This window comes from Zeus faber (assembly GCF_960531495.2).
Source record: "Zeus faber genome assembly, chromosome: 22".
NCBI lineage: Eukaryota > Metazoa > Chordata > Actinopteri > Zeiformes > Zeidae > Zeus > Zeus faber.
In genome coordinates, this window is record NC_137209.1 from 8,315,554 (window position 1) to 8,338,989 (window position 23,436).

The window sequence follows — 23,436 nt, forward strand, 5'->3', positions numbered from 1 at the left end:
TCACAGACACACGCAGTGCCCCCAGTTTGCCGGATGGCCAGCCCTACGGTGCTAACCCTGTTGGTATGACCCAAATTTAGGGCCCACCTGTTGCCCAGAGGAGGATTAATATCTTTTTGTGTAATAGGGGAGCCTTTACGGAAGAGGGCTGCTTGGCCGTGCAGCGTGACCCCTCTGGCATGTGGTCCAAAATAGCAGCGGGTTTACTGCTGTTCAAAAGACAGACAATAGCCGGCAGAGTGGCAAAGAAGAGCCCCTTTGACCCGTCCACGAGAAACGTTGAGTCACCGAGCGAGACCAGTTGGTGTTGAGTTAGCCCAAGGTCCAGCAGCTGTACACCAGGGTTTCCAAACCCAAAATGTCCCCACTACCACTGCAGTGACTCATCTCAGCAAACCTCCTTGAATAGTTTTCATGCCTCTCCCCACACTGGACCTGCGAGCAATAAATAGTGAAATTTTATCTGCTTAGAAAGAAGATAAGTCATTAGACATGTGTCATATACTGTATAGTGGCCATTTGTTTCCGAAACAATAAGTCCTTGAGTACAAAATTGTTGAGACTAACTTCAAACTTCGTCAAACTTGTGTCCCTTCCATTTTATTAAACTTTCTAACATGCATTTCCAATGTAACCTATTTTCCGTTTTCAAGAAAGTGCTATTTACATTTAGATATCCATATCATTCTAGTGGTTTAATGCAATCGTGACCAAAGGGTTAATAGCACCCCACACAAACTTCATTTAGAGCAGACTGGATTTGTGAGAAGAAAAAATATATTTGACTGGATCAAATTGACTTAAAGCCATAATATGGCCCTAGGTCAATTTGATCCAGTCCAAGGGTTAATAATAATAATATATATTACATACTATTTAGGCTTAATTGAAAAAGTCCAATGTGCCAATAACTTTTCCCAACATTTTGTTCCTGTATAGATGTCTTGTGTACAGGGCTCTGCCTGTAAATCCTGCATGTGGGTGTGTGTGTACACTGAACACTCTCCTGGGCCTCAGCCAATGGCGTTTAAGGTCACTTCAGCTCCCTGCTTGCGTCCACTCACTTTTAAAGATGACCTCTAGTCTCTCGAGTCGTCTGGGAGGCTCACTGCTCCTGCAGACCACCGTCTAACTCACTCGGAACTTCGGAGAAACTTTACTCAAAGTTTCCAAAAAGTTTGCAAAACTTTTATTCCGGACTCTTCTCCTTTCTTCTTCTTCTTCTTTTTTTTCTTTATTCCGGGATCGGAATCGTTTGTCCTTGTTGGGGAGGGTTTTACGTGGTGGCCAACTGCTCCTCTGCCGAGGGGAGGGAGAGACAACTGTGACCGACTGAAGCGAAAATATGCCGGCCGGGTTTCAGCAGTTAGGTGGAGAGGTAATTAATTATTATTATTATTATTTCATTATTATTTTATATTACTATTATTATTATTATATTTTTATTTTTAGTTGTTTAATCCACGTAAGATTTTCATTTTGCAAATGTATTGAAGTTATTCTTCTTATTATTATTATTAATAATAATAATAATAATAATAATAATAATAATATTTAAATCAGTGATGTTTTACAGATGACAGTTTCATTTTGCCTTGAAGAAGTAAAATTGAGTCATATCACATCAAATAAAATTAAAACATTTTTAATTATATTTTTTAATGAATTGGATAAATGTCTGTTTATTAGGCTACGGTTGTGGCTGACATTGATTTCTATATTTTCTTAACACGGGACACGTTCTCTTGACAACAAATGTTCGTGCAGGGTTGATGTGAAGTGTCTGTGCATATACAAAGACACGCCACACACACACACGCACACACAAGCATCTAGCCCTTTGTTTTGGGCAGTGAATGCAAAACAGTTTATCTGGACAATCAGCATGACCAAGGTCAAGTCTTTACCTCAGACAAGTTAAAGTCTTGCTGCATGTCCAACTTTTAATTTAGTTTTTATTTGTATTTCACCAATAAGTGAAAAATATTTACACTGGATTGAATCACTATTAGTATCTATGTATATTTATCTAATATCTAGGAAACTTGAAATAGAACAGGATAAGTCTTGCATACAGGCCAGTATTGTCCTAATATAAGCACATTCAAACAGGGTCGGCCTTTTCCTATATAAATTGTCATTATTTGGTAATTAACTACTAGTATTCATTTTTAACTTTCAGAATCACCACACACACCCTACTAAAAAAATATTATTTTCAAATATGAGCCCTCATAAACTACTCAGACTCTTTTGAGTCAGGGTTGAGGCTGTGTGATGTCATGGGGCGTCCTGCCACCAGCTGACTAGAGCCGAGCCTCAAATGTCTCTGTAAAACACAAACACACGTCACCAGCGGGCCAGACGTCAGGCCCCCCTCGTGCTCCTGGTCTGTGTGTGTGTGTGTGTGTGTGGAGGGGGGGCGGGGGTCCCGGTGTCACTCACTGTGGAGACAGGTGTGTGTGGGTGGGAAGTTCCATAACCTCCTGGACATCACCGAATAGATGTCCACGCAGGGTCATACTTATATATAGTCCACTTAAAATCAGTTGGCACATAACACCGTGGGTCTGCGTGATGGTGCTAGTTTTATTGTATATATAACTATAACAATGGCATTTATTTTTGTGTTGTAATATATATATATATATATATATATATATATAAAATGCCAATGAATGCCATTGTTCTAATTACAGTAGAAGAGGCCCCGGTGAGGTTACAGGTCGGGAGGTTGGAAGAAAGGAAGTAAGAAAAAAGGGAAACAAAAGAGGGAAAGAAACAGACAGAAAGAAAGAAGAAAAAATGAAAGAAAGAAGGAAACAAAGAAACCAAGAAACAAAGAAAAGAAGGAAAGAAGGAAGGAAGGAAGGAAGGAAAGAAGTGTAGACAGGAAGAAAGAAGGAAGGAATGAAAGAAGGAAAGACAATGAAAGAAGGAAACAAAGAAAGAAAGAAGGAAGGAAGGAAACAAAGCCAATAAAAGAAGGAAACAAAGAAAGAAAAAATAAATACAGAAAGAAAGAAAGAAAGGAAATGGCCACAAGAAACAACCTCACCTTAAGCCGCGTTTCCAACCAACGTTCAGGGAACTTTTAGTCCCAGGAACTGACCGGGTCCTTCATCCCGCTGCTGTCTGCGCTTCCAGCGCCGTCTAAAGACTTATCAACATTGTGCGAATGAGGCTCTTTTTAAACATCATCTTTGCGTGGGACCCTTCAACAAACTGCTCCACTCCAGTCCAGTAGGTGGCGCTAATGCAGAAGGCCATACACCATCAAGAAGGATAAAATGGATAAAGAAAGACAACCAAAGTGATATTCCACTTGATCACTTCGGTTGTCTTTCTTTGTTCATTTTATTCTTCTGTCCTTTTTGAAACATATTGAACAACATGAGTTCCCACACCGGGAATCGAACCTGGGTCGCGTACGTAGGAGGGAAAAATCGCACTCACTCCGCTATACACTCGGCCGGTGTACATTCAAATGTACATCAAATGCCGCGCGTACTCGACCAATCAGAAAGGTTCAGCGCTGCTAGCCCCACTCCCAAAGGTCCTGGACCCCGTGCAGGGACTTTTTGGTCTTGGCCTGAATTTGGACCTTGGTTCCTGTGGTTAAAATACATTGAGTTATTCCATAGGTTCCTCAGTCCTGGGGAAAGTTCCTGCTGGGAAAACACGGCTTTAGTGAGACACACACACACACACACACACACACTGAATTCCCTCTGTGTTATTTTCCTCTGTGTGTATGCATTGTGTATTCTGCACTCTGTGTGTGTGTGTGTGTGTGTGTGTGTGTGCACGGCAGGTGGTGACTGGAACCCTCGCTCTGTCAGTTTTCACAGCCGTGCTGGGATCACTGCAGTTCGGATACAACATTGGCGTCATCAATGCACCTCAAAAGGTAAAACACTGCAAAAAACACTGTCAGTTTAACTATAAATAATATGTTAATATAAAATAACACCCCAAAATGACGGATGTGCATTGCATCTCGTACCAGATGTCTCGTTGTTCCTAAAGGAAGCACACATTTCCTGTCAGGTGATCGTCACTATCACAACAACTCGTTTTCGACGTCGTCCGCCTTTTGCCGTGATTGTGTCGCCTGACAATCCTTTCTGAAGATATCAGATAAAGGACTAATGTGCTCTTATTGACCGTACAATAGGGATAAGGGGTGTGTCAGAGAAAGAGAGAAAGTAAAATTAAAGATATAAGAGGAGGGGTGGGGGGAAAGTCCCCGTGGCATGGAAGTGTAAACATGAGGATGTTGCGAGAAATACACACCTCCGTCCTCCTGCCATCCCCCAGTCTGCTGCGACACAACGTGCTGGAGCAGGTCATTCCAGGACTTTCTTCAGTCTTCATATTTAGAGTCAAACTGTAAAACTGTCCCCAACTGTTCCGCCGGGGTGCAAAATGCAGATAATTGAATTTTTTATTTTTTTATTTTTTAAAGGGCTGGGAGGCGTGGGGGCATTAGGATTGTAACTTTGGTTTGATCGCCTGCAGTTTCCTCTTCGGACACAAACTGAGAGAGAGAGATGTTTAGAAATGGCCGATTATTTGTATTGCACCATGCACATAACCCTTTCTAAAAACCCTTGTTAGAGATGGCGTCCACGCTTCATGGAATTAAACAAAAATATTGTTGCGTCGATGAGAGCAAAAAAAACCAAAACATCTCCCACCACCACCCTTACCAAACCTCAAACCTTAAATCCTATAAATAACCACGGGCAGGAATGTGGCCAGACAGGGTCACGCGAGCTCAGCCCAGTCAGGTGAGCTGTGGAAATGACACCGATGGTATTATAATGGATATATTTGGACTATAATGACTCCATAATATACACACAAGCCAGTACTACATCGGGCTCCCTTTATGCGCTGACACTCTTAAAGTTGCACTGTGTACAATTTACGGAGCAGACTTGGCAAAAATAGAATATAATATTCATAAGTATGTTTTCATTAATCGGGCCCCGGCGCCACGCGGCGGCTTTGTCCCCTCAGTTGTACTTTCTGCATTTTTTCTATTTTCTCTTTTATTATTCTATTCTATCTGGCAAACTTGACAGTTGATTGCTAAATCATTGATTGATAATAACAACAACATGCCAGAACGCGCTTGCACCACTGTATTGTCACCCGCAAGATGAAATAAATGCAGAACTAGGCTTTGCAGGATGATAATGTATGTAAAAACTATATAAAAAGATTTGCCCCCTCGCCATTTCTAACTGCAACCTCAGTCACTTCCTCCTGGCGCCCTGCCTGTGTATAATCCCAGTTAAGGATCATTGTGTTTCCGTTACCTTAGAATTAGCCCTTTATATCCGCATAGGGAGCGGGTCCCCTTCCATGGAGGCCATCATGTCGCACCGCCATGTTTCTACAGGAGCCCAGAACGGACAAACTAAACAATGGCTCTAGAGAGGGATTTTCGGGATTAGAGAGGGATTTTTTTTAACCTCACCACTAGATGCCACTATAATCCTACACACTGCGCCTTTAAGTCATTTTAGGGAGCCCATGTAACAACTGGCAAGGGACAAGAGAGATGAAAAATAATAATTTTGGCTAAAAACACCTTGCAGTTACCATTCTGAAGTAGGGCTGCATGATTATGGCTGAAATGATAATCATGATTATTTTCGTCAATATTGTGATCACGATTTTTTTTAAACATGAATATACATCCATTTTGGTGAACAGAATTATTTTATGGCATTTTGTAAATCAACAGAAAATTACCTTCAGAATAATAAAGTATTTATATTAATAACGTAATACATGTTCCTTGTATTATGTAATTTCTTATGGTTATTATTACCAGTAATTATAATTCAGGTAGTTTGTATACATTGATATCTCTGGAATGTCTTTAAATTCAGACAGTGATGTTATTAGGTTTTTATTTTGTAGAATTTACTCTGGTGTCTGTCAGTTGTCCTCAGAAGCGTACAGTATATATTGATGATTTTTAATACGCTGCACTTTGTTTAATACTGCACTTTGTTTAAGTCTTCTGCTAATAATGTAACTATGTTTTTTTCAAACAATTATAGTTAATAGTTATAGTTAATAGTAATAAAATAATACCTGTCACTTTGTAACTTTGTATGGTTAAGAGTTTATATCTTATATTCCTTTAGTTAAAGTCCAATCGCGACTATATACTGTATGCAGGATGCACAGATTATTAACTTTGCCACACATGGATAATTGCGATCAGACAAAAAACAAGGGCAAATTGCACGCAGCTGAAAGTCCATTCAATTGGAGCCGACAAAGCCGGAAGCCGGAGCCAACAACGATCCAGGGAGAGCCCGGCGTCCTGGCTCTCCCATCCGGTATATTTTCACGAGTGTAGAAGTTCACTTGTAACGGCCAGGTAAACTGCAGTGCTATCACGTGATCTCCGTCGACTTGCGCATGCGCGTAAGGATTTATATGTCTGTGTGCGGTGGCACAATCTTGGTGAGGTAGTGATTGTGGATCACAAACTCCATCCACAATACTGAACTGATCTGGATGAAATGATGCCATGTTGGAACTGCCCCAAATACAAATCTTATTCAGACTGTCTGTGGGTTTGTCGGATCCATGACATCCATAAAGGTGTTGGTGAGGAACCAGTTGTTGCATACACATGTGTTCGACGATGATAAAAAATACAGTTTTTCCACTGAATTATTACACAATAATGGACCAATGTGTATCAAACTTGGACAACGGCATGTCGGGACTGCACCAATTATACATTTAATTAATCTTGTCATAAGTGTGGCGGAACCATGAGGTCTGTATACTACTGACGCTCAGTTTTGAATTAACTATCGCAATATAATAATAATAATAATAATAATAATATTGTATCTCTGATCATAATGACAATGCTGACAGGAAGAAATCAATATGGACTGTTGCTCCCATTTTGTTGATTTATTGTTGATTACGGAGTATCCTCCTCTTAGAGAGGCAATGATGATTAATTATAAATCAAAACACAGTAATAGTTTGTCCCTGTAGAATAAACAAACCAAATAAATATATTTGTGATTTATTTGGTTATTTATAAATAATTTAAAATCATTTACATTAGCTTATTACTTATGTTATTATAATAATGCAACACACATTGAAACTAATAAAGTAGATGGGGGGTTTAACTACTCCTAGTTTGTGAAATAAATAAATGAATAATAATATTTGTTTCCATCCACCCTTGGAATGAGAGCTTTTTATTCTTTTTTTTTTTTTTTTTCTTCTGACATTTCAATTCTCTGCGGTTGTTTCCAGATCATCGAGCAGGACTACAATGCCACGTGGCTTCACCGCTACGGAGAGCCCATCGCCCCGGGGACCCTCACCTCGCTTTGGTCCCTGTCGGTGGCCATCTTCTCCATTGGGGGCATGCTCTCCTCCTTCTGCGTGGGCTTTGTGTCCGAGTGGCTCGGCAGGTGGGACTCTGTCTTTAGGCAGCTGGTCACTGGAAAGTTCATTTGTTACTTATTTTGTATTTGTTTATGTGAGAAAGCAGTGTTGAAGGCTTGAGTTTGTTACATTACATGGTACGTCCCAAGTGGGAAAGTTATTTGCCCGAAAGGGCGTGTGGCGCTGTCAAGTTGTCTGACAGATTTGACAACTTTTGGAATATACAGTATTCTTGGTTAATTTGGACGACCAAATTAACACACCTTCAACAAGTATACTAATCACACACACAGTTGAAGTTCATGTTTCACTATACTTTTTACAAGCCTACTTAAGTTACACTTACAGCATGTTAATGACAAGTATACCAAAGTTAAAGTACTAAAGTACTTAAGTATACTAGTAACTGTACTAGTAAATAATAAGTGCCAAAAAATACACTTCAAGTATATGCACAAAAAAGTACAAACAGGTAGAAATATACTTTTGATTTAACACACTAAAAATATACTTTTTTTTTCTTAGAATACTTGGGTTATTCATTTGTGGGTTGTGTGCATGGGTAGTCTAAAATAACAGTTTTTTACTGAATTATTCCACAATAATGGACCTATCTGGATCAAATTTGGACAATGGCATGTCGGGACCGCCCCAAATATACATTTAATTCATCTTGTCTATGAGTGCGGCTGATCCATGAGGTATGTAGGCTAAAATATGGCTCAATCAAAAAATACATATTTTGGAACTTATTCATTATTTTTTTCTGAATGTGTCTGGTGCTACGAGGCCCAGTCGTGAGTCAACTGGGAATTTTTTACATTCCGGGGGAAATCCAAAATGGATCCCTCCAGACAACTGGGTCAACTGGGAGGAACTGGGTCCCAGACGTCGCTTGTTGACCCAGTTTCCCACCGTAACTGTGCCCGGGACGGTGCCCCCTGTCCGTCCCATCCCCCCCACCCTTTGAAAGCGGATCCCGATGGAGCTTGTGCTACAGTGAGACGGGGGTCATCAGGTTCAATCATGAAAACTTTTTTTTTTTTTTTTAATGAAACCACTAACGTAATGTAATCTACACCCTTTACTGCATAAAAAACAGATGTAATATAGCAAAATATTAGTTTTGATCCAGAATAGAACATCCACAGATTTTAAAATGATTATATCCCCTACCACCAAACCAGTACTGAACAACATCTTAATATTGTTTGGCTATCTAAATTCATTTGGAAAAAATTCATTTAGATGTTAATTTATTTCGATTTTTTAAATGTGGTATTTTTCATGATGTCATCAATTGCATTTTAGTGAAAATTGCGAATCCAGCTTTTTAATAATTGTATTGTATTGTAAGTATTGTAATATGTTTATAATAACATAATTTATATAATAATTTACATAATGTGTGTGTGTGTTTACCAGGAGGAAAGCCATGCTCGTCAACAACCTGGTCGCCTTCATCGGGGGAGGTCTGATGGGCATGTCCAAGGTCAGCCGCTCCTTTGAGATGATGGTCATGGGTCGTTTTGTCATCGGCGCCTACTGCGGTGGGTTGGCTCCTTTTCTTTTTCTTTTACTCTACTATTACTAATTATCCTGCGGAATCAAACATGGATAAAGAGAAGCGCCTCATTCCCCGACACTCTCACTGCATTTGTTTTGTGACTGGAAAGACAGTCGTTTCTGATGCAATTTCAATTTCAATGTTCTTTAATTCAAATGTTTAGATTTATTGTCATTGCTCTGCGTTTCTTTTGTTTTTAATCTCTGTGTTTTCCGGGTGAAAAAGTATCTGATACACGACAACGGAAGTAAACAGAGACCTGGTTGGGGTCTCGTTAAAACCAAGACTTTTCAGACGTCTCGTCGCTCGGGTTTGATCAATATCGATCTACATTTGGTGCAAAAATGTGCGGAAAAACTGTCGTAATTTCGTTAATTTCAGGAGCCGGCCATTTTGTGACATCATCATAGAAGTTATATAAGTCCAATCTTCGTTTCTCGGAAGTCATTCCCCTCCAGCCACTTGCGTGGGCGACACCTAGACGGGCGGCTTGAGCCGGTGCTGTGTCTCAAGGAAACTCTGAAAACTGTAACTTGTGCAGCGTTCTACAAAACCCCAGGAAATATAATCGTTCCAAGAAGACGTTTTCGCGCCACAGGAAGTTCTAACAACCGTTGGAGGAACCAACCTTTTCTTTTGTGTCGGCACTGCGTCATCCAGGAACGATTGCTAGTCTTAAAACACCGTCCTTCAGACGTAAGTCCACGGTGTTCGTAACTTTAGTAACTTGTGCTGCGTCTCACAAAACCCAGAAAACTGTAATACGTACCTAAAACAATTAAACTACACCCTGTGTACTGCGGCCTTCAGCTGTTTTTATAATTCTTTTTTTGTGTTTGTTTATTGTAGCCTATATTGCCCAATTTTTTCATTATTATTTATTTTTTCTTTTGTTTAGCGTTAAGTTTGTTTTATATTTACAATTTATTCATGTTATTGAATTATTATTATCAATCATTCAATTATTAATAATAATAATAATTATTATTATTATTATGTTTATTTTGGTTTAGTGTACAGTATGTGCCCATTTTTTTCTTGTTTGTTGTTTATTTTAGGATTATTATTTTTTTATTGTTAATGTTAAGGTTTATTAAATATTGTTTTATTAGCAGATCTTTGTTTATTGCATATTGCCATTTGTTTAAATATTCCTATTCTATTTATTTTTATCTATATATCTATCTATTTATTCATCCTCTGTTCAGGCCTGGCGTCCGGTTTGACGCCGATGTACGTGGGTGAGATCGCGCCCACCAGTCTCCGAGGGGCGTTGGGAACGCTCCATCAGCTGGCGATCGTCATAGGCATCCTCATAGCGCAGGCAGGATTTTTGTTTATTTCTATTGGTCATTATACGGACACTAAAACTTCAAGAGTTCGCTTTCTATCGAATAAAATGTTATAAAACACCCATATCACCAATGAGAAAAAGTAGGGTAACTGCCCCCTTACATAATCTGTCTTTCTCCCTCCCTCCTTGCACAGGTCCTGGGTTTGGAGTCCCTATTGGGCAGTGAGGACCTGTGGCCGGTCCTGATGGGGGTGACGATCCTGCCCACCATCCTCCAGATGGCCCTGCTCCCCTTCTGCCCCGAGAGCCCGCGGTTCCTCTACATCGTCCGCTGCCAGGAGCACCACGCCAAGAGCGGTGAGCAACCGCTGTGGACTTCACCTCTCTCCAACCGTCTCAAAAACCTTTCTTTCCTCCTCAACTCCCCGCTCTCTCTCTGGGTCCTGCAAACAGGCCTGAGGAGGCTGACGGGGCGGCAGGAGGTGGGGTACATGCTGGCGGAGATGAAGGAGGAGAAGAGGAGGATGGACATGGAGAGGAAGGTGTCCATCCCGGAGCTGTTCCGCTCGCCGCTCTACCGCCAGCCCATCGTCATCGCCATCATGCTGCAGCTTTCGCAGCAGCTGTCCGGGATCAACGCCGTGAGTCCGTGCGTCCTCCCAGGCTCTGAGGTCTGGCTAAACCCCCAAAATCCAAAAAGTTTAGATCGGACTGAACAGGACCAGAGGACGTTTGGATAACGAGACACAACCACTTCTTTTTTTTTTTTTTTTTCCCCCCCTTTCGTCCACTCTTCCTTTTTGGGCTTTTGGCCAAAACCTTTTTGGATCCCTAGACATGGCTTAAAATAAAACTTGCCAAGGGTTTAGATTGGGTTTCGCAGTCGAAAAACATTTGATTGTTTTTCTCTCTTTTCTTGTCTCCGAGCAGATCTTCTACTACTCCACCAGTATCTTCATCAAGGCAGGAATCCAGAGTCCAGTTTACGCCACCATAGGAGCCGGCGTGGTCAACTGCGCCTTCACTGTGGTCTCGGTCGGTCACATTCTATTTTTTCGGTGATCTATTCTGTTGAAAAGCCGGCGGCCCAGTTTATTTTGGATTGTGTAGAGAGGCTATGGTCGGGTTCTTAGTCGGCTTCCATTACTTTAACACATTGATCACAAAGCAAGGCTGAATCTCCGATGAGCAAACTTGATTTCAGGTCAAGCATGCTTCAGTTGAAGTGGCGCAAACCTTCACCCTGGTGTTAAGGGTCGCCGAAAAATTTGCCGGTTTTCTTTCACTGCGGAGAAACCATATGACATGATGACCAAACAGAGCGATTGTTGTTGGGCGATTCACCTACCGATCTCCGGGCGGACGCTGTCGTTGCTGACGTTTGTTTGCCGCCGACCCCGTTGACAGCTCTTCCTGGTGGAGAGGATCGGACGGCGGACGCTCCACATGCTGGGACTGGGCGGGATGTGCATCTCTGCAGTCGTCATGACGGTGGCCCTCGTCTTACTGGTCCGTCCCAGAAATGAGTGCATGAGTGTTTCCCGTAAAACCTTACAAGAACTGTGTCGTTGCCTTTTTCTCCCCAAAGTCCAGAAATCCACTTTTTCCCTGGCCCGACAGGACAGCGTTCCGGCGATGAGCTACATCTGCATGCTGGCCATCTGCAGCTTCGTGGCCTTCTTCGAGGTGGGGCCAGGCCCCATCCCTTGGTTCTTCGTGGCGGAGCTGTTCTCCCAAGGTCCCAGGCCCGCGGCCATGGCCGTGGCCGGCTTCTCCAACTGGACCGCCAACTTCATCGTAGGCATGAGCTTCCAGTACATAGCGGTGAGTACACGCGCCGACTACCAATGTGGTGTGTTTTGAACTCGGCTGGATCGCGTGGATTCTCTGAGCACAGCGATATCCCGACAATTTGATATAAATATTTAAAGCCTCTTCCCATTGGTGATCGCACATAGCGTATGATACAGAACTCCACCTTGCAGTGTTTGCTCAACCCCTTTGAATGTCAATCCGACATTACTCGGCTGGCTTCGACACCGTCGCAATGCTCTGCGTGCACCCTTCCCTCATACCTTCCGAACCTCCATCCTCGCAGCACCTGTGTGGGCCTTACGTCTTCCTGATCTTCGCGGCGCTGCTCCTGTTTTTCCTCGTCTTCACGTTCTTCCGGGTGCCGGAGACGCGGGGCAAGTCCTTCGACCAGATTGCAGCCAACTTCAGCCAGCGCTCCGCGGGGGGTATGATCGACATGGACATGGACCTGGACATGGACAAGCCCAGCACGGAGCTGGACTACCTGGGGGAGGACGAACTCAACTGAGGACACCGGTCTGGAGGTGGTTGGGGGCAGAATGGAACTGGGTACAACTTTGGAGGAACTGAATATTTTGAAACAAAATGTCTCACCATTAATTATAAAGTGGAGAAGTAGTCAGAGGGATATTGAGCAGCACGGTTTATGGAACTTTCTTTTTTACATTTCCCATAGACATCATTGAGCATTTCTAACCCTCGGATGGACATGAAACTCTCCCGGTTGAATCATCAACTAGTGTTGAAAGAATCCCGGTTCATTGAAAAGTAAAAAAGGTACACCATTCTCACACCCATGTTTGTGCTATTTATCTATGGTTAATGTTTAAGCCTTTAACATGTTTATCTTTTAGCTCCTCTCCACCATTGTAAATAAGAAACTGCTTTAGTGGCTTTGCTGGTAAACTAAAGTTTGGGCCGGTAATGGTCTATGGGAAAACGCAACGGGTTCATTTTCTCACTTCCGTAAACCTTGCCACCCAACTTAACTCTGCCCGCTATATTGTCATTTGGGGGGGGCCAACAGCGATTTGAGGGCAATGGGAGATTGGGTGTTAAAACAGGCTCTTGATGCTACTACGGTGACAAGATAGATGTTTATGGCCAACAGGAAAATAAATTGTGGCTCAGAGGCAGCTGTGCACGTCACAAGATGTAAAGGGGGGGGGTACAAAAAAAAAAAAAAAAAAAAAGCCTGGACTTTTAGGCATCTATGGCCACAGAGTTTCTTCCATGATGTATAAAGGCAATACTAGACGGGAGGTGGAGTAAAAATTCCTGCACTTTATCTACACCACCATCCTTGGTTTTTAGAGTGGATGCTACAATAACAGACGATCGTGATGAGAAAGCAGATTGTGTTCATAGGGAAATCATTGCACAGCCGGGTAGGATGCAACTTCATGAGTGTGTATTTGAGTATTGAATGTTTTGATTTAATTTGAAATGTTTGATCCTTTGACTTCCTGGGGCGGGGGGGTGGGTTACCTTTTACTGTAATGCTACCAGCAAACAAATGCCTGTCAATTTGTGTTGGAAAAGCCAGCCTCATTTCTCTTGCATTCTGATCATGTGTTAGGTTCTCCCTTCTTTTAGTGTGTGACTGCTGTTAAACACTTGTGTTGATAATGCTGAAAGGACCCTTATTTATATAAAGTGTGAACACTGGGTTTCTTTTTTAAAATGCTCTTTTCAGATTTACTGCACAATAAGGACAGACACCTGATCTTTGCAAACATGATTTATTTTTTTCTAAGTTACATTGCACATACTCCCCTCCGAAAGGAAAAAAAAAATACAAGAGTACAGGTAAAAGAAAAGTAAGCTTTCCTTACAATCAAGCCACCCTCAATGAATTAAATGGGGGCTGGCATGTTTAGAATTTAGTGCAGTGGTAGCAGAACCTTGGCAACTCCCATAATGCACCACCAAACTCAGAATGGCTTGGCTTTCCCACGGGTTTAACTTAAAAACTACTGGTTGTGCCCCTTCTTAGACAATTAAAGAAAAACAATAGAGTGCAAATGGAATCCTTGGGCAACCAAGCAGATACTAAATTCTTTAATTTTCTAACTTAACTCATCTGCTACCTCCGTCCTCCACTACATCCAACCCCTCCCACTTGGAACAGAAATGCCTCGATGAGAAAATATGGAAAGGGGGGGGGGCGGCCGGACAACAGGTGGAACGCTGGGTGGTTTCAGGACAGGGAGAGTGTGGGGAAGGGGGAAAGTGGTTGCAGGTGTTCTGAAAAGGACCAAGTCCCAGCCCTAGGACCTAGAAACATGAGAGAAGTCGCAAAATGAGCCCCCAAAAAGATGCTTGTTAGAAGGGACAGACGTGACATTTATTCACCTGGACCTTTCTGACAAACTCCATTTACAGTCAAGGCAGCTTTAATAACATGGCTCTCAAATACTCTATTCCGATTGGTCAACAGCAGCAATCAAGGTCAGTTATTTGAGATTAATGACTTGCCACGGGCAACCACCTTCTGCCCCGTTTTGCATCCTCATATCACTCCACTCCCATACTAATGCCAACACTAGGTATTAGGGTTGGGATGGTATTAAAACTTTAAACAGGTTTGATATGAAGCACAACACCGAACTACCAAACTTTACCACTAGGTGTAGCACGTGACTCAGCAGCGGCAGCTCCTGAGCTGGTGACTGTCAGACACTAGTGGCCGTTAGTCCATTTATAAACAAACTTGTATTGCTTATTACTAATGCAATACAACTGTTTTTGCACCAAAATGTGCGTGTATATGCAGGTTTACACCTGTAAACCCTGCTACAAATAGGTGATTATACCCTTCCCATTTCCAGGAGAGTCTGCCTCTTCCTGGCATCATGTTCAACATCATGAGCGCGTTGGAAAGGGGATGTTTCCAGTGTGATTGGGGGGGTTTAAACTAAATAAAGTAGAAAACAGCATTGGGTATTCCCCCAACAGCAGGGCCCCTTAGGGACCGGCGGGGAGCATGGGGCTTCTCTGCTCTGTGCGCGTCCGGAGCCGTCCCCACACTCCAAATATTTCATGGTCGCGCACGCGGGAATAAAAGTCAATAACTTCTTATTTTAAATTCTAAAATCGGAAACAAAATGATCGAGTGATACGGATATTCCTGTCTAAACGCGCCAACATCCTGTAAAAAGTGGCGAAAATTTGTGTCTCTACCCAGGTGTCATGTTTCCACATCACCGCTGATCAGGGCTGGAGCCGATAAACACCCGTGACTACCGCAGAGTCATTTGTCCCCGGACCGAACGCCGAGTGGAACCTTTCCCACTGAAAGCAAAAGCCATATGTTAATGTTAGCGGGTTTTTGGTGCCGTGGAAGAGACAAGTTGGATATTGCGCTGTCTGCACTGGTGGCTGATGTAGGCTTTTTTTTTTTTTTTTTATAATTTGCCAGAACGTCTCACAATGAAACCGGTTTAGGGGCGACAATCAGACCGGCAAAACCGGAAATCGATTCTATGAGGTATACTGGTTATGAAATCATTTCCTCATGTCTATTTGTAATAAGTTGCCAAGTAACAGGATAAGCAGGAAATGCACAGCCAGCAGGTCATAATTGCAACAAAACCCAGGATAGGACAGGATGATCAGGGCCCCACCGTGAAGCAGGAGGGGTCCATTATTACCATGAAGGGGATTCATTTGCGATCATCACCCGCTGGCTAAACATTATCCCTGACTTAAACGCCATGTGAGCAAGATGGCTGACACTGTGGCAGAAATGCAACCCTAAACTCCCCCCTATCTCACCACCCAATCTGTTTCACGGTGCAGGGCCCCACCTTGTTCCAAGGGTCACGCCGTGCTCTGTCATTCCGTTTGGGCAGGAACTGTTTTGGCAGCCGACTGTTACAGGAGAGTACCACAAGCAGACACTTCAAACGTTTTTTTTTTTAAGTGATATTTAAATTATGAACCACACAATTTTTTTTATTATGGTTCAGAACTTTGCATCAGGGCCAAGGGACCGCTCGGCCGAGAAAGTGAACCGCTTACCTCAGGTGATTTTAATTTGGGAGATGATTTGGGAGAGGCCTTGGGTGTGGATTTGAGGTCAGCCGGCTTTGAGGTTTGAGGGGGAGTTCCGGGCTCTGATGCAGATTTCTCTGTGCCATTCTGCATTTGGAAATTGCTGTAGTTTAAATTCAATTCCTCCACCAAAGGACAAGCAACTAAATCAGCAGAGCCAACACTGAAATGGCAGTTGTGCAACAGCAAATGCAAAGAAAGAAAAAAGGCAGCTTTATTATTAGAGATGCAGATTAATCGGCCGTACGTCATATCGGCCGATATTCGCCTTGACTACCATCGGCAAATGAGACATCCACCAATGACTGGTCGATGTTTATCTAGCATTTTGTTTTTAAACATAGGTATTGGCCCAGAATTGCACAATCCATGCACCGCTATTTATTATGCTGGCCTCAAGTAACAAATAATTGAAACGCTTATAAACACCAACACAAAGCCACATCGCTTGGCAGTTTGTGCACTATATACATGCTGAGCTGCATAGCCAGTCAATAACAGACATCCCATTTTAGACTTATGCAAAGACCTACGTTTTACCAAAAAGAGCTTGTACTAAATATGTTTTTAAATTGGCATTCTGGGTTAAGGCCTGGCCAAGAGTGACCAAGTCTGGTTAAAGCTTTGCTGTTAGTGAAAATCTGCACATTTGTCCAAAAATGCCCTCATGACCCAACGCCAAGCAGTTTAGAACAGCAAAAGCATTTTTATCCATGCGAGCACCAGCATAAATAATTCTAAACAAGTCTATTCTATTTTCATTTTGACTAAATGATAGTCACATTTTAAATGACATGCTGAAGGCACCCCCAAAATAAAGCATTTGAAGCACGGCATCTCAGAAAATTGTGCAGATCAACTCCACCATTCTGTGTCTCACTGAAACATCCAGTTTATTTTGCGTCAAACGTCAAGGTAGCCGTTCCCTGTACCAGGCTTACTTTAGACGCAGAAGACTCTGAAGTCCTTTGCCTGCGACGGCTAAACTGTCTGCGTGGTTTCTGGGCCTCTGGTGCCTCTCCATCCGTTTGTTGGCCCCCAGTGGCCTCTGGCTGCTTGTCATCCAGGGGTTGATCACCTTCTAGCGGAGAAGCCTCCTGCTGGTCCTGCTTCTCAGGAGTGGGGCGGGGACGGAACGGCCTTCAGACATCGGGCACAGGTTAAAGATCCACATTTCTATCCCATTTGCAGACTACAGGTGTGGGAGTGGGTTTAGGGAAAAGACATTCTGGTCACCTGCGGAAAGGGGGGCGGAACCTACGGCGAGGCGGCCGCTGTTCACCCTCTGCAAAGTCATTGTTCTGGCCCACAAGCTCCCCCTGATCACACACAAATCGTGACTGAGAACATGCCTGTTGAAAACCTCATACCGCTCTATACAAATCATCTTCCAAAAAAAGGGAAAAAAAAAACACAGTAGCAGCTCAATTTGCGTCAGACTTTCTAAGTCTACAGTTGACAGAAAAGGCACAACTATCCCACCTCGTGTTTTTGGACGCAGTGCCTATAGTGAACTCCGGTTAAAGGAATCAGTCTGAAAGTTAGAGCAATTGAACGCTGACATTTCATTTTGTTTGCTCCAGTATGTTGCAAATGTCCACGTTTCCTTATTTCAAATAGTTTAATCGCATTTCACCTCAATTCAGGGGCGGGGAAGCTAGATATTGGGGTTAAACTTCATAACGTGCATCTGTACCTCCTGCCGCGGTCGTCGGGGCCTGCGACGCCTCTGGACCGGCTGTGTGCTCACGTCCTCCCCTCGGCCCTCTCCCTCCGAGGGGGGACCCTGGCCGTCCACGGGCTTTCCCTGGTCGTCGCCCCGGGGGCTGCTGCGAGGGAATAATCTGCGGCGGAAGCGGCGTTTGTTGGGCGCATAGCGGCTTCCTTTGACGGGGACCCCGCCAGGACCAGTCACGTTGGCCGCTTCTGAACCCTGAGGGCACGGGGTGGGGGGCAGCCAAGTTAAGACAACAGCTTCCAAGTTGCAGTCTTCTACAAGCAACACTGTATCAAGGTTCATTCTGGCAGTACAAATTGAAATTCAAGGACTTTAAAGTACCATTTTTTTTTTTATTTCACACAAAAATATACACTGATTTTTAATCAAAATATAATTTGTATTCATTTTTATATAGTATATCTATACCATCATTATTAATCTCATTGTCATCCATTATAAGTGTCTATTCCCAAAAATGATGGTTTACATTTCACTGGAATACACACATTGTAAAAGCAATACAGAAAATGTTTTATTACGTAACGATTTTAATATCAACCAAGGGTCATATCGCAGGTTTTCAACTGTTTTTTTTAAGAGACGCACCGATCGGTGACTGGAATCAGCTGGTTTCCAGCTTGACCGGCCGATCAGTGTCATATCCAGTTCTGTGCCGGTCAAACTCACACGCACATGTGCCACATGGTGCAACTTTTTGCGGTTTATCGAGATAAAGGATGAGGAAAAAAAAAAAAGGAAAAGCTTTCTTCAAAGTCACCTGGAGGAAATTTATTTATATATTTATTTATTTTAAAGTCTTTGGGCTTGTTTTAAAAATATACATGGTTGCTTATCCCCGATGCAGCAGTTCCCACCCATCGGGCCATGAGAAGGCGGGTAGGATTTTGAGAAGCGATCTCAGCTCTGATCGTGGCGGAGCCAACCCATTTCAGAGCTGGTTTTTATTTTTACAAAAACTATCCAGTAACCCGGACCTTTTTTATTTGGACATTTGTTTGAGAGTAGCTCCTGTAACCTGGTACAGTTTGAGAAAATGTAAAAGTTATTTGTCCGTTTTATTTTGAACATAACATGGAATTGTCCATCAAAGATTTTACAAAAATGTCTGTATGCTGTCAATTATAGTTCTTAGAAAGAATCAGCACCAAAGGAGCTATTTAAGGTATTTTAGTACTAAAATTTCAAGGACAAAATTCAGGCAGCTCAATGACCTTGTAGGAACCATGCTTTAACAGCCCAAATTTAAATGAGAATTCAGTGGCGCCCCGCCCATCAGAAATCCTTAGGCGAGCAACGTTCAATAAAAGGTGAATAGGAAACATCCTCAGACACAGAAGGTGTCTCCGCTTTCCGGGTGACCAGGAAAGCAACGAGTGCACAGTGAGGAATCCCACAAGACATTTAATCACATCTGACCTTGGCCGCCTCGATCACGTCAAACTCGACCACCTCTCCGTCTCCTACGCTACGGAGGAACTTCCTTGGGTTGTTCTTCTTGATCGCCGACTGAGAAGACAGGTTGTATACTCAAAAACACGACACCGACTTCCAGTCGGAAACTGAAAACCTACAATCCTGCTTGCCGTACCTGATGAACAAAAACATCCTCTTTGGTGTCGTTCCTACGAGGAATAGACCCGTTATCAGCAAAGTTCAAGCCACACGGTAACGGAACGAGGGCACGACCCATCGGAGTGCGGCCGCCTTCAGAGTCACACAGCAGGGTAGTCACCGTGGAACACTGTACCTGTTTATGAAGCCGTAGCCATTACGCACATTGAACCACTTCACCGTGCCTTGGACCAAGGTGGCTGAAACAATGCAAGTAGGGAGTACGTCAGAAGTGTCTCCCATCAAGACAAAGGATACACAGGATTTTGAACGGAAAAAAAACCCCCATCTTCGGCCCTTCAATTTAAAAGTACAGTTCAGGCCGGGCAAGTTCACTCGTCTGGTGGTGAGGAGTCAATCATTAAACGCGATGAGTCAAAATCACTTCTCCCTCTAGGTCAAGAGGGCGGGATAACAGGGTAGTGCAGCACAGTTATAGTGCTCATCTATTTAGGGCAGATTACAAAGGGCAAGATCCACCTCTGTGGAAATCCGAAGCATATGTTGTTATACTTGCGTGCACGCTGCAAAAAAAAAAAAAAAAAACGGCGTAGAAATTATAAAAATCGAAACCAGAATTTGAGTGATTTTAAGCAAAAGCAAGTTAAAGGTGCAGCGTGGGGAACTTGGCGGCATCTAGGGGTGGAGTTGCAGGTCGCAACCAACGGACTACCCCACCCCAACATGGGGTGGGGTAGTCCGTTGGTTCTAGGGCCAGCGCTTGGTTGTGTCCCTTCTGGGCTCCTGCAAAAGCATGGCGGCGCAACATGGCGGCCTCCGTGGAAGCTGCGCCGCTCCGATGTCGGTAGAAACGTCCCATTCTGAGGTAACGAAAACCCAAATCTTATTTTCATGGGAGGATACACTAGTGAAAACACTTGTGAACGTTATATTGCATTTCTGCCCAGCCCATTCCATAAATTCTACACACCGCACGTTTATAGAAGAAAATATAAAAGGGTTATAAGTTAGTCAGCTTTGCCCCCCCCCCTCTACAATTTAATAATTGTGATGAATTGATGAACAACGATGATTTAAAAACCCGACATTTGCGGATTTATTTCTAATTGGAACCAATTAACGACACCTGCGCGCGCACCCGGTGCCCTTTGACCACGTGACCGGGGCCGAGTTGGGTTGGTCGCCTTTTCGCGACGGTCACGCAAACGAGTTTGTTCCAACCCCCTCTGTGAGTGACCCCCAGAAAAAGGGCACCTACTCGGCCAAGCTCATATTCGTATACAAGGAACTCGTCTTCGCACGTGTGCGGTGCATTGTGGTACAGACAGCTAACGCACCGACACCAAATAACCTACAGGCGATAAACGGCAAGAGGGTATCAGCCATATTGATGATTCACTAAGCGAACGGCTGCCAAACGTGGAGCACGTGTTCCTCGTGAAACCACCCGTCCCCCCCCCAACCGCCGCCGCTCCGGACACTCGTCTCACAGGTGTCGCACAAATTTCCCGCGGGATGAAAAGAAGAGACATTTCAACATCGCGAAGTTCTGTATCCAAACGCGAACCGACTCGGGTCGAACTCGTCCACGCGGTCCGTGTTATTTTCCCCCCTTATCAGCAGGTGACACACGCCCCCGTACCTATCACTTTCCTCTCCGGCTGGGGCTTGTCTTCCACAGGCGCCGGGGGTGGAGCGCTCGGCGCTTCGGCGTCGGTCATACTCACTGCGGGGAACGCGCTCTCTCCGGTCCCCTCCCTCCTGCTCGCCAAACTTCCCAAACGTTTTAAGTGGGGACCGCCACGAGCCGCGCCCCGGCCCCGCCTCCATCGCGCCGGCGGGGGACACTCCTGGAATGTGATTGGCTGAGCGTGGTCGGCAATTTGGGGGGGTCTCGGCGCGATTGGACGTCCTGGAAATTGTCAGGTGGAAGGTAGGCCGTGCCGCGTTCGAGCGGCGTTGGAGCTCGGAAGACCGCGCTCCCGCTGGCGGGAGGTGCAATTGATCGTCCATTTAAATTGGAATTCAAGTCGCAATATCGAGGCCGGGTCGCTTGTGTCCGAGTTCGCGGATTAGAGAAATCTGCCCGCAGCAGTAACCAGCATTCGTTCGTGTAGCGCAGCAATGTCGACGGGAACACACGCAACAGTAAACGTGATAGTTCGCTTTTATCCGTTTTTTATTTGGAAAATCATCTCAACTGCAGTTTTTTTTTTTTTGTTGTTACGTTAGCAGACTTTTATTTATTTGTATTTATTATTGACCTACTGCTTGCTTAACAAACACACATTTACTGCAGGCTTCCACGTGTTCCCGAGCCAGAGACAGAGACAATGACCCACATTTAGCTCGGTAGTGGGACTAGCGACACGGAATGACGGAGCCCCGAGTTCCAAATGAATGCAGCATTAGTCAAGAAGTCCTTCACGGTAATCTTGATAAGGTTGCTCTATTTAATTTATATATCTATATATATATATATTTTAGTATACTTTAGTATTAATATTATAATTGTATTACTGTTTTTTATTTATTTGTAATTGCTCGTTGATTTATTTTTTACATACAGTATATGTTGGAAATAAATAAATAAAAAGGTTAAACTTTTTTTCACTAAGATAATACCACCTCGATGCGAACTACACTTATTTATTCCAACACCAAGGCTATGACACGATTGATGATTTACATTAATAAAATGTATTTTCAATAAAATAAGGTCCTCCTTTGTGTGGTATGCAGGTTTAGAGCAGAATGTATGTGGCAAATGCTTTATTATTTGCTTTATTAAATATTCATTATTTATTTATTTATTTATTATTATTATTATTATTATTATTATTATTATTGTTGTTGTTGTTGTTGTTTTTGTTATTATTATTTATTGTTATTATTATTATTATTATTATTATTATTATTATTATATGTAGCTACCCCTCTGTGCACCAATGAGAAGCTGAAATCATTGATCACTTTGTACATGAATTCAATACATATTTCATGTGTTGATTGGTGTCTCCTTTGCTTCACTTCTGCCCAACCCTACGCTCACATGGGTCATAGGTCCCCGGGAAATTTAACACAAGGGAACTGCAAAGCTGAACTGCTCCTACTTCAAACAAGACTGGGGTCTTTGGGTGGAAATCTCAATGCAGCAGAGGCAGAGAGATGGCGGAGAGGGGTAACACACCTAACTGTGCATAAAAAAAAAGCATACAACCTAAAAAGAAAAGTATCAATTAAATTAATTACGCACGAGTATAGAGTAGCATACTAAGAAGCAGTTTCTAAGCTAATTAAGAGGCCTATAGACGGAAACATTATGCAGGAAATTATCAAACAAAGTTAGGTGTAGTTGCCTCGATGAGTAGTAATCCCTTGATTGGTACCATAATAAGAGTGGTTGTAGTTAATTGAATTGCATGACAAATATGATATTGTGGTTTTAATACAGGTACTCCTCACTTTACAACAGAGTTCCAATCCTAGGACCAGATCGTTTAGCCAATTGGTCGATAAGCGAGGACCCGTGTTATTTCAGGGTAGGGGGGCATGCTGATGGCCAACGCTAGTGTAGTGAATACTGACGGACTGTGGAAACGCAACTGAGAGCGGGGATGAGATGAGATATATACAGTGTATATAGTATATATAGTGTATGTAGTGTATATAGTGTATATAGTGTATATAGAGTACATAGTGTATATAGTATATATAGTGTATATAGTATATATAGTGTATATAGTGTATGTAGTGTATATAGTTTATATAGTTTATATAGTGTATATAGAGTACATAGTGTATATAGTATATATAGTGTATATAGTACATATAGTGTATATAGTATAGTATATATAATGTATATAGTGTTATTTCATGGTAAGGGGGTGTGGTGATTGCAAACGCTAGTGTAGTGAGTACTGACAGACTGTGAGAACGAGA

At 43.0% G+C, this 23,436-nt stretch overlaps 2 protein-coding genes across 3 annotated transcripts; one reads left to right on the top strand and one right to left on the bottom strand.

Annotated features, from left to right (window-relative positions):
• Positions 1-1,083: 1,083 nt before the first annotated feature.
• On the top strand, positions 1,084-13,413 carry LOC307247360 (solute carrier family 2, facilitated glucose transporter member 4-like). Of its 2 annotated transcripts, XM_080023511.1 has the most exons (11): positions 1,084-1,378; positions 3,815-3,910; positions 7,315-7,475; positions 8,875-8,999; positions 10,225-10,340; positions 10,505-10,667; positions 10,764-10,951; positions 11,241-11,345; positions 11,718-11,819; positions 11,931-12,134; positions 12,409-13,413. In XM_080023511.1, the coding sequence occupies exons 1-11, from the start codon at positions 1,346-1,348 to the stop codon at positions 12,631-12,633; spliced, it is 1,518 nt and encodes a 505-aa protein (XP_079879637.1). In that variant the 5' UTR covers positions 1,084-1,345; the 3' UTR covers positions 12,634-13,413. The 2 variants fall into 2 exon arrangements, with proteins under 2 accessions (XP_079879637.1, XP_079879636.1); XM_080023510.1 differs by having other exon boundaries at positions 11,718-12,134.
• Positions 13,414-15,338: 1,925 nt separating this feature from the next.
• Positions 15,339-21,215, bottom strand: LOC307247100 (Y-box-binding protein 2-A-like; the record flags this gene model as incomplete). The annotated part of the gene is made up of 9 exons (XM_080023165.1): positions 15,339-15,419; positions 16,149-16,268; positions 17,123-17,321; positions 17,418-17,500; positions 17,878-18,114; positions 19,339-19,428; positions 19,511-19,544; positions 19,670-19,733; positions 21,137-21,215. The coding sequence occupies 9 exons, from the start codon at positions 21,213-21,215 to the stop codon at positions 15,339-15,341; spliced, it is 987 nt and encodes a 328-aa protein (XP_079879291.1).
• Between the last annotated feature and the right edge of the window lie 2,221 nt (positions 21,216-23,436).

What these genes read in the sequence shown, in the direction of transcription:
- LOC307247360 (XM_080023510.1), top strand. Translation starts at nt 1,346, where the DNA reads ATGCCGGCCGGGTTTCAGCAGTTAGGTGGAGAG. An exon ending in TTCAGCAGTTAGGTGGAGAG is followed by an intron (nt 1,379 to 3,814) that starts GTAATTAATTAT and finishes TGTGCACGGCAG; the next exon opens with GTGGTGACTGGAACCCTCGC. An exon ending in TGAGCTTCCAGTACATAGCG is followed by an intron (nt 12,135 to 12,408) that starts GTGAGTACACGC and finishes CCATCCTCGCAG; the next exon opens with CACCTGTGTGGGCCTTACGT.